Genomic DNA, 13,174 nt, shown 5'->3' on the forward strand with positions numbered 1-13,174 from the left:
TAGAGAAGGGATGGGAGGCAGAAAGAAAGAATGGGGCAAAGATGGGATAAGGAGCAGAGAAGAGACCAGGAGGCAAGAGGTGGGCCTGGGGAACAGAACAGAGCGGGAATGGGTGACAGAAAAGGGGACAGGAGACACAGTATAAGCCTGAGTGATGGAGATGGCCTGGATGATAGAGGTACGCTTGTGGAACACAGTGGTGAGCTGAGAAGCAGAGACACTAGGATGAAGGAAGGAAGAGAATGACAGCCCTCCCAGCCCACCAGTAGGTACCTGTTGACATTAGCAGCACAGCCTGCAGTAGAGCCACTTCCGTGTCATCCAGGTTAAAGGCAGAAAGTGACTTGCCCAATTCAAAGATGGCGTCAGAGACTACTCCCAGGCCGCCATTCTTGAGCTGCTCCCGCTTGACAGCCATCTCCCCGCTCAGCGTCAAGGTATCGCTCTCGGGATCATAGCGGACAGCCGCCCGCAGGGACATGATCTCCATGCAGCACCCCTTCAGGAGGATGATCTGGTCTTCACAAGGCAGCTGCAGGGCGGCACGGCCACAGGAACACTCAGCATGCCCCTCCCCAAGAGTGTCCCCTGTGCATGCCCCCCGGAAGTTGCAAGGCTACCATTCGCCTCAGCTGGTAGCATGTACTCCGAATAGCTAAACTTGTAGTGAGCCACAGATATGTCCTATTTCATTAAACTTCACAATTATCTCATCATTATCTCCATCTCTGCTGCAGATGAGGAAACTGAGATGCAAAGGAGTTAGGTAACATGGTCAAGGTTGCCCAGCTGCACAGTATGGCAGCGTGTTCCCTAGTTAGTGTTTTTTAACATGAGAACTTCCAGGCTGCCTACAGGTGGGATGGCCATGGAGACTTGTGGGGAGAGGGGCTGGAAGGGCATGGGAGGGGCTGGGGAGACTGGACACTTGGAGCCCGCTGGTTGCTTAGGGGTCAAGTAGCTGTGTGTGTGTGTGTGTCTGTGTGTGTGTGTGTGTGTGCGCACGCGCACGCACTACAAGGGTGTTGACCTAGAGGAATTGCTTCCTGCCCAGAGAAACTCAAGTGAGCACATGCTGAGGCTGGGTGCCTTGGGGAGCAGTCCCAAGTTTCCCTCCAGTGTGGTATCATGTCTCTCCTCCCATCTACCACTCACCTCGGAGAACATGGGCAGTTTTTTGGCAAAGTCCACCACACGGGTGATGGCCGGGGTGATGATCTTGGTAAACTCACTGAAGGCCTCTAGGTCCACCTTGTCTCCGTCCGGCATGGAGACGATGGGTGACTGGCCAATGTCATCCGGCTAGAGGGAGAGATGGGGGTCAGCAGGGGCTGCAGACCCCTTGCAACCTCTCACTGAGGCTCCCTGCCCACCAGGGGGAGCTCCAAGGCAGCTTGGGGAAGAGAGGCCGCCAGTACCTGGGATTGCTATATCCCAGGCCTAAGGCATCTCCTGCACCTCGGGGGCAGAGAATACACCAGAGCCAGAGCTCCAAGTCTGCTAATGATAACAATAATCATAATGGTAGTAGAAGTGATGTCACAATAATAGAAGCTATATTTATTGGGTATTTAGTATGTGGCATTAGGCTACATGTTTTACATATATTATCTCATTTAATTCTCACCATAACTCTATGAGGAAGATATTATAATTACCTCCATTTCATAGATGAGGAAACTGAGGCATAGTACAGCTAACTAATAAGCCCAAGGTCACATGATTAGAAAGTTGTAGAACTAGGATTTGAACCCAGGCAGTCTGCCTCCTGACTGTAACACACACATCTGCTTGGTATCGGAGTCCGCGTTCTTAACAGTGTGCTGTTCCGCCCTCTGGCACACTCCACCAGGAACCAGACACCAGTTTTCTGCCTTCCCCCATCATATAAAACCAACCATCCCTCTCCTTCCAAATGACCGTTCACTTGGCACTCAGTTTTGCCAGAGCCTGACAATGCCTGGCACCCAGCAGGTGCCCCAAAATACTGTTATGTGATTGTGTCCTCACCCTCTCCTCCCTGTCACTGTGGGCAGGAAAGAGAGGGGTCAACCCAGTTCACTGGAAATTCAATGAGGAAGGCAAGGCCCTGTCCTCGCGGAGCTCCCAATCGGCAGGACCCAGACAGCAGTGACATATATACAGGTGTATATGAATCAAGACCACCACGGTATAAAGAGTATCAGCTTTGGGGCGCATTAAACTAAAAGGGCTTCCTGGAGGAGGCAAGACCCTGAACTTGCTCTCCTCTCCCAGGCACCTGGCTGCCACTCATTCTCCCATATCCCACTTTCTCCTTACCAGGAATTTCCGCCTCTGCTTCCAATGGCTGCCCTGGGCATTTGTGCTGCGATGGGCCTCCGTGGCAACATGGATCAGATCCCACTCTTCAGGAGTGGGCTCTGGTCGCTGCTGCAGTGATCGGATCATCTCTTCCTTCCGTCGCCGCTCCCGGTTCTGCTCAATCAGCTTGCGCTTGGCCACCCGCTTCGAGTCATCTAGAACCACTGTCAACGACGGGAAGACACACGCCCTTTGCGTGGCATTCTCCACAACCTCAGAAACTACTCTTCCCAGTGTACAAGTTGGGGAAACTGAGGGCCGGAGAGGTTAAGTGACTTCCAAATCACCTAGCAGTTGGGTGGCACAACCTGGATCATGATAATCACTGGGACATCACCTCCACTTTGGGATGACCCAGAGGCACAGCAGGTTCTGGTCTAAAGCATTATTGTGGTGATAGTTACTAGAAGACCTTGCAACCCAATCCCTAGCCAATGACAGCTGCCTTCTCTCACCCAGAAGTGGGGTGTCTTCTCTGGTAGTCAGGAACACTGTGCTAGGGTGGGGTGCTCAGGACTTCTTTCTACCCAATGAGTCCCTCTAAGGCCTGGAGTGGGGAAAGGCTGGTAAGTACTGGGGCTCATGTGCAAGGCCCAGAGAAGTATCCTCTGTCTCCTTTTCCCCAGGGATGAGGGCAGCAGGGATCAAGATTCTGAACATTCATTCTGCCATCAGCCTGACCTGGATTGTCACTTTGCCCTATGGGCCCTGAGGGTACCCTGGGAGGGAGCTGCCATATCTGAACTCACCCCCACCCATAGCCACCTGGCCCAATGCCTCCCATCCATCCCCTTACAGTCCATGGCCATGCCCACAGCGATGCACTTCTTAAAGCGGCACAGCTGGCACTGGTTGCGGGTGATCTTGTCGATGACACAGCAGCTGTCATATTTGCAGGAGTAGGTGGGATGGAGGTTCTTCTGGATTGTGCGGCGAAAGAAGCCCTGGTGGGGGTGGGGCAGATAGAGCATGTTGCGGTCATAATCTCCCCCCTCCTGAACCAACCATGCTGTTCACTTGGTGGGAGGGGGCGCAGAATCAGTGAGGGAACCTGACGTACTCCTGACACAGCCAAGCCCAGGGTCACTTGACTCTGCCAGGACTCAGAAGGACCTTGGAAACACATGCCCTCAGTTCCCCCAGTTGCTAAAGGGTAGGGGTCCACGGATACAGGTGGTGGTGGCGGTGGCGGTGAGGATGATGGCTGCAGTGGGAGATCTAGGCCTGGGATGGTGTGAGGTGCTGAGAGACCTGAAGGAACAGCAGCGCTGGAAGTCCAATTAGTACCTGACTGACTGACCATCTTGCTTAATGACTCTAAAAACAACATGACCCCAAACCATTCTCATACGTGCTATTTGTTGCCCATGCAGGTAGGGTTCATGAAATGGGGAGGGGGTGTCAAAATGTCAAAATAATTAGGCACTGGCTATGAATTCTAGTAGCTTTAAAAAAATATTTCAATTCTACATATCATGTTGAAGGCTCACTATGTGCCAGGCACTTTATAAGCCTTTTCTCTGCCGCATCATCACATTTAACACACATAAACCCCATGGGATAGGAGCTGTCACTATCTCCATTTTGCTGACTAGAAAACAGAAGCTTGGAGAGATTAAGCAATTTGTCCAAAGTCGTTTAATTTACTTAAATTGCCCAAATGGCAAAATGGGCAGCAAAACAACTGTTCTTGAGGTATGGGACACTGAGGTCTGAGTTCTCAGATTCTGGGATGCATTAAAATCACCTAGGGCACTTATCAGAAATACAGATTCCTGGGCTTTACTCTAGATTTATAACATCAGACTCTCTAGGGGTGGGCTCAGGCATCTCTGTCCTTTTGAGAAGCTCCTCTGGGACTTAGATGTTCTTGAAAGTAAGGCTCCTTGGTCTATGTTACACTGCTTGTATTGCTTCCAGGGACACTGCTATGGGACTCTAAATCTCTGGCGGTCTTGGTCTGGCTGACACCAAGAAAGAGAGGAACTTGAAGCCTTAACATATTTTAAAATATTTGTTTCTTAGAAGGTTTTACATTTTCAGGAGGTAATGATCCTGGAAAAAAACCATGCAGGTTGAAATGTCTGAAGTGAAATCTAATTAAGCCTTTCCAAGTCTACAACCTTGTGCTCTCTGCCTAGGGAGACTCTGCACCCTCTTCTCCTCTGGGCCCCGCCACACCCCACCAGCACTGGTTGTCACCCTTCCAGGTGCAGCAGAGCAACTGCAGAGCTTGTTCCAAGGCAGATGCCTAAGCTCCACCACCAAAGCTCTGTTTAAGTAGGGTTGGGATGAGGCCTGGGAATCTGCATTTAACTAGTACTGCAGGTGGACCACGAATCACATTTTGAAAAACACTGATGTTGGTTTTAACTGATGTCTATCTCTCTGGTAGGCTGTGACCAGCTTGAGGGCAGGGCATACACTACATCTCACACCTAACACGCTGAATGGATAAATGATAGTTGGCATTTACTGAGTGCTTCTTATGTGTCTGTTAACTGTTTTAAACACTCTATGTGAATGAACTCATTTAATTCTCTCAACAACTCTACGAGGCACTGGCTATGAATTATCCCCATTTTATAGATGAAGAAACCAAGGTTCAGAGAGATTAGGCATCTCACCTATGGGGGGCAGAGCAGGAACTATGAATGAACAAATGAATGAATGAAGAAGAGAAGAGAAATGATGATGATGTAATAGGGGAGCTTTAGGTTACATGTTTATAGAGCCATCTGTTGTGCCAGGTGCTAAGGGCCTTACAGGGAGTAAGAGGGGGACTTGGGTGGTGGGGTAGGGGCAGGAGCCAGCTGGTCCATACCTTGCAGCCCTCACAAGTGATGCAGCGGTAGTGATAACCGGTTGCCTTGTCCCCACACACGACACACTGCTCGTCTTTGTCCAGGTAACTAGGGATATACCCTGGGAGAGAGGAAGGGAGGCAGGCAGGCAGGCATGGTTCGGGCCCCCAACAGAGAGGCTCCTACACTGTCTCCATTCCCCAACTTTTCTTGCCTGGCCCATCCCCTAGCCCAGCCTCCCTGAAGGGTAGATCCTAGAGACACATCAGAGGTTATTTAGTCCACCTCCTTCCCTAAGAATATGCAGAATCCCAGAGTTCTTCTGCCTGCCCATTCGGGGCTTTTCTATTGCTGAATTTGAAGAGCAGGGGATACAGGAGAAGGAGAAGCAAATGTCAGTAGCTCATCTTAGAGGAATATAGCCCCTCAGCCCTTTAGTCTAGGCTCTGATTCAGGGATGGTGGTTGGGTTCCCAGGCAAGGGGGTTATAGAAGAAGAGGCCCTTCCTGACCTAATCCATCTTCAAGGGGCATGCCTACATCACCCATCTCACCTCCAGACAAGTCCATCCCAAGCCCTCCAGGAGGCTCTCTCCCCATGGGACATAGGAGTTGCTGGTACGTGCCCAGGCTCCAGAAGAGTCCTGGTCTGGTCTGGTGGGGTTGAGAGCAAGGAGGAAGGGCACACACAGCCAGGCTCACCTGACATGCTGGTTTTCAGGGAACATTGGCCGTTCTTTCTTTTTCGCTTTCCATCTGGTGACCTGGCACTGGATGGGGGCAAAGTGGGCAGAATCACAGAGCTGTCTTTGGGCAGCCCTCTTTTCATCCAATAGGCTTATATAAGCCCCCAGGCCCAACTCCCTGCATCTAGTGTCCTCATTCTACCTCCCACCCCCAGGTCAGCTGACAAAACTGAGAAGGGTCCAGCTATTTAGAAGCTTCAGGGAGAAGATAAGGGACTTGGCTGGAACACAAGCATATTCTAGGGCCCCCAAACACACACACACACCCACATTATAAAACCTTAAACAGCCAGAATCCACAAAATATCCATCTATTTAAGCCTTCAGTTCATGACACATGCAGAAAGAATCTTCAGCACATCTTTAAAGCTATATAACCAGTTGAACACACACTTATATATGCAACACAAGACTACTGCACATGAATAACTATGTAGCCTTCAGTATAAACCCAAGCATGGTAAATAAGCACCAAGATTTCCATGTCTATGTAAACTTTCAGGTTATTCTCAAATGGGTTATATGACCTCTATGATATGTCCATGTGTTATGCAATCCTCTGGATAGGCATTTAATAATACCACCACCCTCTCCCCAGTAAACATGTTGCTTGATTTCCAGGTCATACACACATGCTAAATAACTATAGTGACTGAAAACATATAGTTTTCCTAGCAACCTAGCAACTAGAACCTAGAATCAAGAATACGAGAATAGGAAAGGACTTCCAGAGTCACCCTGTCCATGGCATCCGTTTAAAATAGCCAACTGCAGCCCCACTTGTGGTGCCTGATGATGCCATGCACTGGACGATCAGAGAGGCAAGACAAAGACCCTGAGCACCTCCATGCAAGGCGTTAGCAACCCACAGCCAATGCACATATATGTTGCCAGCCTCTTCACATGTGTTACATAATCTCATCACACACAGTTTACACAAGCTTTCTACATGCATGCACAATTGTATAACCTCCCATACCCACTCTGCATGTTGCCAGGCCCCTCCCCCTGGAGCCTGATGCAGCTCCCAACACACTGACACAGTGACCTTGGCCAGGGTCACTGTCAAAGACAGCTCTGTGTTCCACGCTCTCTGGGGACTACCCTTGTCTGATTTCTTCAATGGCTGGAAGGTCAGATCTCCCTCCCACCTCCAGGAGGGGAGGGTGTGGGGGAACTAACTCCAAGCCACCTAGGCCCCAGTTGAGCTGGCAGTCTTCAGCAGTTACAAGATTTACAGCTTCTGGATGCAGTCCCACGGACAGCCACAAGGTGGCGCAGGGACATGGGGGAGGGGTGGAGGACAGAAGGGGCTGCAGCTCTGGGGGACCAGGAACCTGCATTCCCGCCTTTCTCAGGTTAGGAGCAGACTCTCCCAGACACATAGGAGTCTGGGCAGTGAGGCACAGAGGCTGCCATCAGAGCGATGTAGTGACATGCCAGATATTCTTTTTCAGAGCCTGCCCTGGCCCCCAGGGTAAGATTTTGCGGGGAAAACTCCCGGTGCCCTACCCAACTGCCAGCCCCATCCACTTCCTCCACCCCTCCAGAGACCTAGTCTTGGGCCCCAGGGCTTTGCCTGGCCAGGCCTCTGGCCTCCTGGCTCAGGATCTGGTCTCCTAGGCAACGGCCACTCTGCTCCCCAGAGCACCCCCTCCCCCATCCTTTCCCTGGCCATAGGCACAGGCTGTACCCAGCTCCAGGGGCACCATGCCAACTGGCACAGAGCTCTGTGCCACTTGGAGTTGACGGGAGAGGTAGAGACCCTCTGGGCTCCTTAAGGCTAATGCAGATCATAGGTAGCTGATCCCTAGCAATGTGTGCAGGGCTGATGCCTCCTCCACGTGTGAGCAAAACCTTCACAGTTGGCATTTACTTCCACTTCCTGGGAGGAGCCCCATGGCAGTGCCCGCCCTTGCCGATGAACAAGGAAGAGCTTGTGGGGCTCCCAAAAGGTTCCAAATATAAGCATGGGCTGTGACCAACAGTTACTGGTGCATGTGCCCTGAACTGTCATGTCTCATGCCCTATGGCTCGTGGACCACACAATAGAGGCCAGATGTGAATAGGCTGGTAGGGAAAGGAGGCAAGTGGCAAGGCTGTTTGAACTTCACATGTTCAGGTGAGGGTGGCTGAGGGGACGTTGGAAACATTTGAGACTGCCCAGTACTGTCAAGGGAGGGTAAACATACTTGCTGCGTGTAATTCCTCTGTTCTCTATCGCCTCCTTACTCTAAAATGAGTGGCTCTCAGTCCAGGTACCTAATTCTCTGCCACCTGTGAACATGACCTCATCTCCTGGGCAAAGGTAGGCAGTGGGCTTGCTGGCCTTGCTCCCATTCCCCTAAAGGCTGAAGCTCAGCTCTCTTTTGCCCAACCAGGTCACCATGCTTGCCACCTAGGAAGTGGCACGACCTATTTGCTGGACCAATTACCTGTTCTCCTCTGGGTCTGACCCACACTCCACCTTGCTTGGCTTCTGTTCCATTCACTTCAATTCCATCCAGGATGCCCTCCAGCACGCCAAGAGACTGGGGTGGGCACACTGGCCCCCCCGGCACGCCCACAGGCCACCCACCCCCCGCCACCCGGGCCTAGGGCACAGCACCCATGGTGCCCGCCTCAGCACTTGGTCTTTTGCACCATGCCCTGTGCCCCAAGGGGGGTGGGCGGTGAGGGGGGCCAGAGAGTGGCAGGTGGTAGTGCTGGAGGGAAAGCTGGGTCTGTGAGGGGGGGTCTTGGGCTGGGGGAGTAGCTTCAGAGTCTTGTCCTGTCCAGAAGTCCCTGCAGAGAGAGGAGAGAGGCAGGGATAAGGTGGCGCCATGGTTGGGATGGGTGGTTAGGAGGTCTTTGGTGACAACATTTTGGGCTCTTGGGGCTCGTAACAAGACAGTGGTGGGGATGGAGGGCAGCCACAGGGAGAGGAGCAGACTAACCCCTCAGTTCAACAGGTATAGCAGACAAGATTAGAGATCCATGTCCTAAGCCCCAAACATGGGAAGGGATAGAGGAAAAGAATGAGGTCATCCATGTACCATGTCTCAATCCTCACATTCAATCAAGTGTCTGGCCCTTAACAAATGTCTATTAAGTGCTAGCTATTGTTACCATTTAGCCACATTTTGATAAAATTCATCGTAATACAGGGCAAGAGGAGACCAGAGATGAGCGGTTTTCAGCCTAGGCATGGGGGTACTCGTGAAGAGAGGGTGGGGTGTGGGCATGGGGGCTGGGATCACGAATGCCCATCTGATCTCCCCTGCTGCTGGCCAAGTTATGACTCCCAAACACTGGCCTTCCAAGGACTCCAGAGCTGTCCATAGAAGGTCCCAAATCACACCTTCCAGTCTGAGGACCAGACATCCCAGTTAGGTTAGCTGAGCTGCCATCTACCAGAATGGCAAGGGGAAGGAGAAAGGAAAGTCACACGCTGACTGAATGAATAGACATGTATCCTCTGAAGTGGGCAGCAGAACTTTATAGGAGAGAAAACTGAGTCTCAGAAAGCTCGGTCATTCTCTCGAGTTCATACAGCTAGTAAGCAGGTGGCTCAGGGATTAAAACCTTGAAGCCTAGCTTGAACGCAAGCAAGCCTTGTTCTGCTACCTGGGGTCCAGGGCAGTGCCAACCTAGGCTCACCATTCCTTCTACACTGCATCTCTGACCACAGGCTGGAGACCTGAGGCTTCGCTGTCCTTATACACAGGCAGGTGTGGGCATGTGAGAGGGGGACAAAGGGTGCAGCTCCCCACACACAACCTTCATCACGTGGCTGCTGCACCAGAGACCTCGCCCCTGGGCCCCCTGCCCCACCCCCAGGAACTGATAAGGAGCCAGGGTGGGAGGGGACCTGTGAGATAAGTCAGACCATTGGGCAGGGCAGGGCAGGGCAGTGGGACAGGGCCACTGCACTCAGGCAAGCCCCCAGTGTGGGGAGCATGGCAGGAGGACAGAAAGGTGGTCCATTCTGTCTCTGATACCCCACGGACCAAGACTGGGCACTGGGGGCTGGACAGGAGACTGAGGGGGGGTGCAAGCGGGGAGCCTTAGCCCAGTGAGCCGTCAAGAAAGTAGGTCAAGTTTTTCTTGGCTTGTGGAGAAATTCCTGTTATAAATTTATAATGGCGCAGCCAGCCCTAAGGGGAGGAGGTGGGGGGAGGAGGAGAAGTAGGTGGGGATGCCCAGGGACTGGGCACCAAGGCCTGCTGCTCTCAGCCAGAGCAGTGAAGGGTAGGGGGCCAGAGGAGCTGTGGGGGATGGGCTGGACAATAGAGGGCTATTTTCTGTTGCTCGTTTCCACTCTATCTGTGCCCGACAAGGCTTCCTTGGGTCTGTCTGTCTGCTTCTGAATGTCTCTCTCTCTCTCTGGGTGTCTCCCCGTCTCCCCCACCCCAGGCTGTGCCTCGGTGCTTGGCACACCCTGGCTGCGGTGCTGCCCCCCCTCCCCTGTCTCCTACCCACCTGGCATGCTGCCACCACTTGTTTACAGAGGCTGGAAAAATCCACTCGCCAGCCTGAGGCCCAAGCGCCCCCAGGGAGGGGAGGAGGCAGGCACAGGAGTGGGCATGCAGAGAGAGGGGCAGCCCTGGGGAGCAGGCCCTGGGGGCAGGCGAAGAGGGCCAGGGTGTGTGTGAATGGGTGTTAGCAGCTGTGGGCCAGGCCAGGCCAGGCAGGGAATGCCAACAGCAGCCACAAGTCATGGGCAGCTCCTGCCCCAGGCCATGGCTCTGGAGGGCCCCCTCCTCTCTCACCCCTGCCACCGCCAGTTGCTATAGGGCACACCTGGGGCAGTGCCAACCTAAGCCACCATGTTTATTTTCCCTTCCCCCTCCCCAGCCTAGCCTTAACTCTAAATGCGTCTGGGCACTGCCAAGGGCTTGCACGTGCCCGCTGCAGGGAGGGAAAGGTTCCCTCTCTGCCCCACCTCTGTGCTGAGCTGAATGGTGCCCTAGCGCCTGTTGGTACAACCCAGGCTACACTGAGCCCCTGGCAGTGGGCACAGGAGCAAGGCGCTGCCCTCACTGCTTAGGGTACCCTCACCTGGCACCTAGCAAGAAGCTAGAACCCCTGGGGACTCCTTGTCATCACTCTAGGGACATACCTGGGCCTCTGAGGTGACACAGAGCAAGCAGAGGGCCCAGCATGTGGGGAGGCACATGCCACGTGAGCCTATGTTAGCTGTGGGCAGAGAATGGTCGGCTGGGAAGAGGGGTAGGGCAAGGATACCCACCCTGAAGGGCAGCCTCTCTCCCCTCCTCCTGGAGCCCAGCTTAATCCCCCCACCTCCTTCCTAGCGCATCCCCTGCAGAGGTGAGGCTTAGCCCCAAGGAAGCACAGGGGTGGAGCCATGGGGTTCTGAGACTAGGATGGACAGCCGGACCTCAACATCCACCTGTCAGCTGGCCTGGCCACCCACTCCTTCTTTGACAGATAAGAGATGCCGGGTGGCAGTGTGGGCAAGGTGTTCGTGGAGGGGGAAGCATTTCATTTAGCTTAAGTGCTTCTACAATGGGGGGACAGAGACAAGTGCCCAATGCGGCATCTACAGGCACCATGCCAAGTTCCCACTACCAGACTGTCCCACTCTGCAGTCCTGTGGACCCAAGGGACCTTCCCAAAGGACTCCCGGGGCTGCCAGAGAGGACGCTTTGCCCCCAGCACCTAGGTCCTAATTCTATACAATTACTCTCCTGAGTATCTGCTCTTGGCTTTGGCCCCACCTGTCTGAGGCCCCCAAACTTTGTCCTTAATGCTCTAAAGAAAGCCTAGCCCTCCTCCTTGCCAACCACAGAGGGAAAGACACACTCATACAGAGGGGGCCCAGAAAAGGGGGGAAAGAGGAGGACGGGGTAAAAGGGATGGAGGAGGAAAGGAAGAAAGATGAGGATGGAAAAACAGTGCTATTGGGCAGGGACGGGGGGTAGAGTGGAGGAGCAAGCACAAGTGGAGGGGAAGGAAGGCGGGCTAAGAGGATGGGGTGGGGGGCACGGGAGAGAGGGGTGGCGAGAGTGAGGAGGACAGATAAGGAGAATAGAGACAAATGAAGGAAGGGAATAAAGAGAGAAAGGTAACAAAGAAAGATGGGTGGGGGTGGCCTCTGCTGCCTTGGCCTAAGCACCCCATGGAGTCTGGGGGAGGGGGGAGTAGAAATGGTTTCCACGGTGACAGCTGGTTCTTGGTGGCCTGGCATGTGGGCTATTAATAGTGCTGTGGGTAGGTTCACACCTCCCTCTCCCCTTCCCCTTTGCCTGCTGCTAGGGTGGGGGGAGATACTCCCTCCACAACTCCCAGTGATTTGGCATTGATGCCCTGACTCCACACCATGGAAGCCAAGAAGGGTGATGCTAAGGGGCCCAGGTGGCCACTGTAGCCCAAACATACACACGGGCATGCACAGGCAAACACAGGCATCTGTGTGCAGACATTGCCGCCTGTGCCAGCATGGGCTCCCATGGGCAGCCACAAGCACCAACAGCCCCTGGGAGTCTGGCAATGGTGGAGGATGCAGCAGCAACATGGGCCCCCACATTGAGGGGTAGATGCCTCTCAGGGCTGGGACCTCTTTCTCCTTTCCCAGATCTCCCCTGTTCTATTCTCGGGTAAGGACTGTGCTGGGGCTGCCCCACCCAACTCACTATTATCCTAGTGCCAGGAAAGAGAGGAGGAGTGAAGGCGGGAAGGAAGGTACTATTTGGCAGGTGTGAGATGGCAGAGGAGTACACAGACACAGGCACCAGCTTGGCAAGCAAGAGGGAGGGAGGGAAGACAGGAGGCAGCACTCCTTGGTGGGCTCCAGCTAGGCACCCACGAGACAGGAATCTGGAGCTCCAGGACAGAGACCCTTAAGTCTGATCTAGCCACTGTGAGACCCTAGAAGCTAGAGAATGGGAGATGGGGGTGGGGGATATGACATAAGGGGGAGATTGGATCAACAAAGGATCCTCTCCCCCAAAAGAATAGAACAGGAAACTCCCCCCTGTAGGTCAGAGACAGAAGGACATAAACAGTAGCCCTGCCTTGGGCCAGATGCCCAGTATTAACATCAAAGACTGTGCTTCCCCCCAACACAACCTCACCCACCTGCTGCTCTCCTCTCCCTCCTCCCACTTAGGCCAGCTCCAGTAAGGCATCAAGGTGGCTGCCCAGGTGGAGAGTTCACCTCTATCCCTCATGGCCAGCCCCTTCCCTGCTAACCCACAGAACTTCATGTCCTCTGCCCCAATTCCCCTCAGGAATAGAGGTGGTAGATGAAGTAGCCAAGAGGGCAGAGCTAGGAGCACCC

At 53.5% G+C, this 13,174-nt stretch overlaps 1 protein-coding gene across 2 annotated transcripts in view; it reads right to left on the minus strand.

Moving 5' to 3' along the window:
* Window positions 1–13,174, minus strand: part of THRA (thyroid hormone receptor alpha) — a 24,483-nt gene that overhangs the window by 5,324 nt on the left and 5,985 nt on the right. For both annotated transcript variants that reach the window (XM_039873586.1, XM_039873585.1), the window contains exons 2-8: window positions 8,328–8,676; window positions 5,849–5,916; window positions 5,168–5,268; window positions 3,140–3,287; window positions 2,302–2,507; window positions 1,156–1,302; window positions 274–532 (exon numbers count right to left, since the gene is read on the minus strand). In XM_039873586.1, the coding sequence (XP_039729520.1) occupies window positions 274–532; window positions 1,156–1,302; window positions 2,302–2,507; window positions 3,140–3,287; window positions 5,168–5,268; window positions 5,849–5,916; window positions 8,328–8,380 (982 nt within the window). In that variant the 5' untranslated portion in view covers window positions 8,381–8,676. The remainder of the gene's footprint in view (window positions 1–273; window positions 533–1,155; window positions 1,303–2,301; window positions 2,508–3,139; window positions 3,288–5,167; window positions 5,269–5,848; window positions 5,917–8,327; window positions 8,677–13,174) is intronic.

The sequence above is a fragment of the Pteropus medius genome, unplaced genomic scaffold (genome assembly GCF_902729225.1).
Source record: "Pteropus medius unplaced genomic scaffold, Ma_sr-lr_union100, whole genome shotgun sequence".
NCBI classification, from domain to species: Eukaryota; Metazoa; Chordata; class Mammalia; order Chiroptera; family Pteropodidae; genus Pteropus; species Pteropus medius.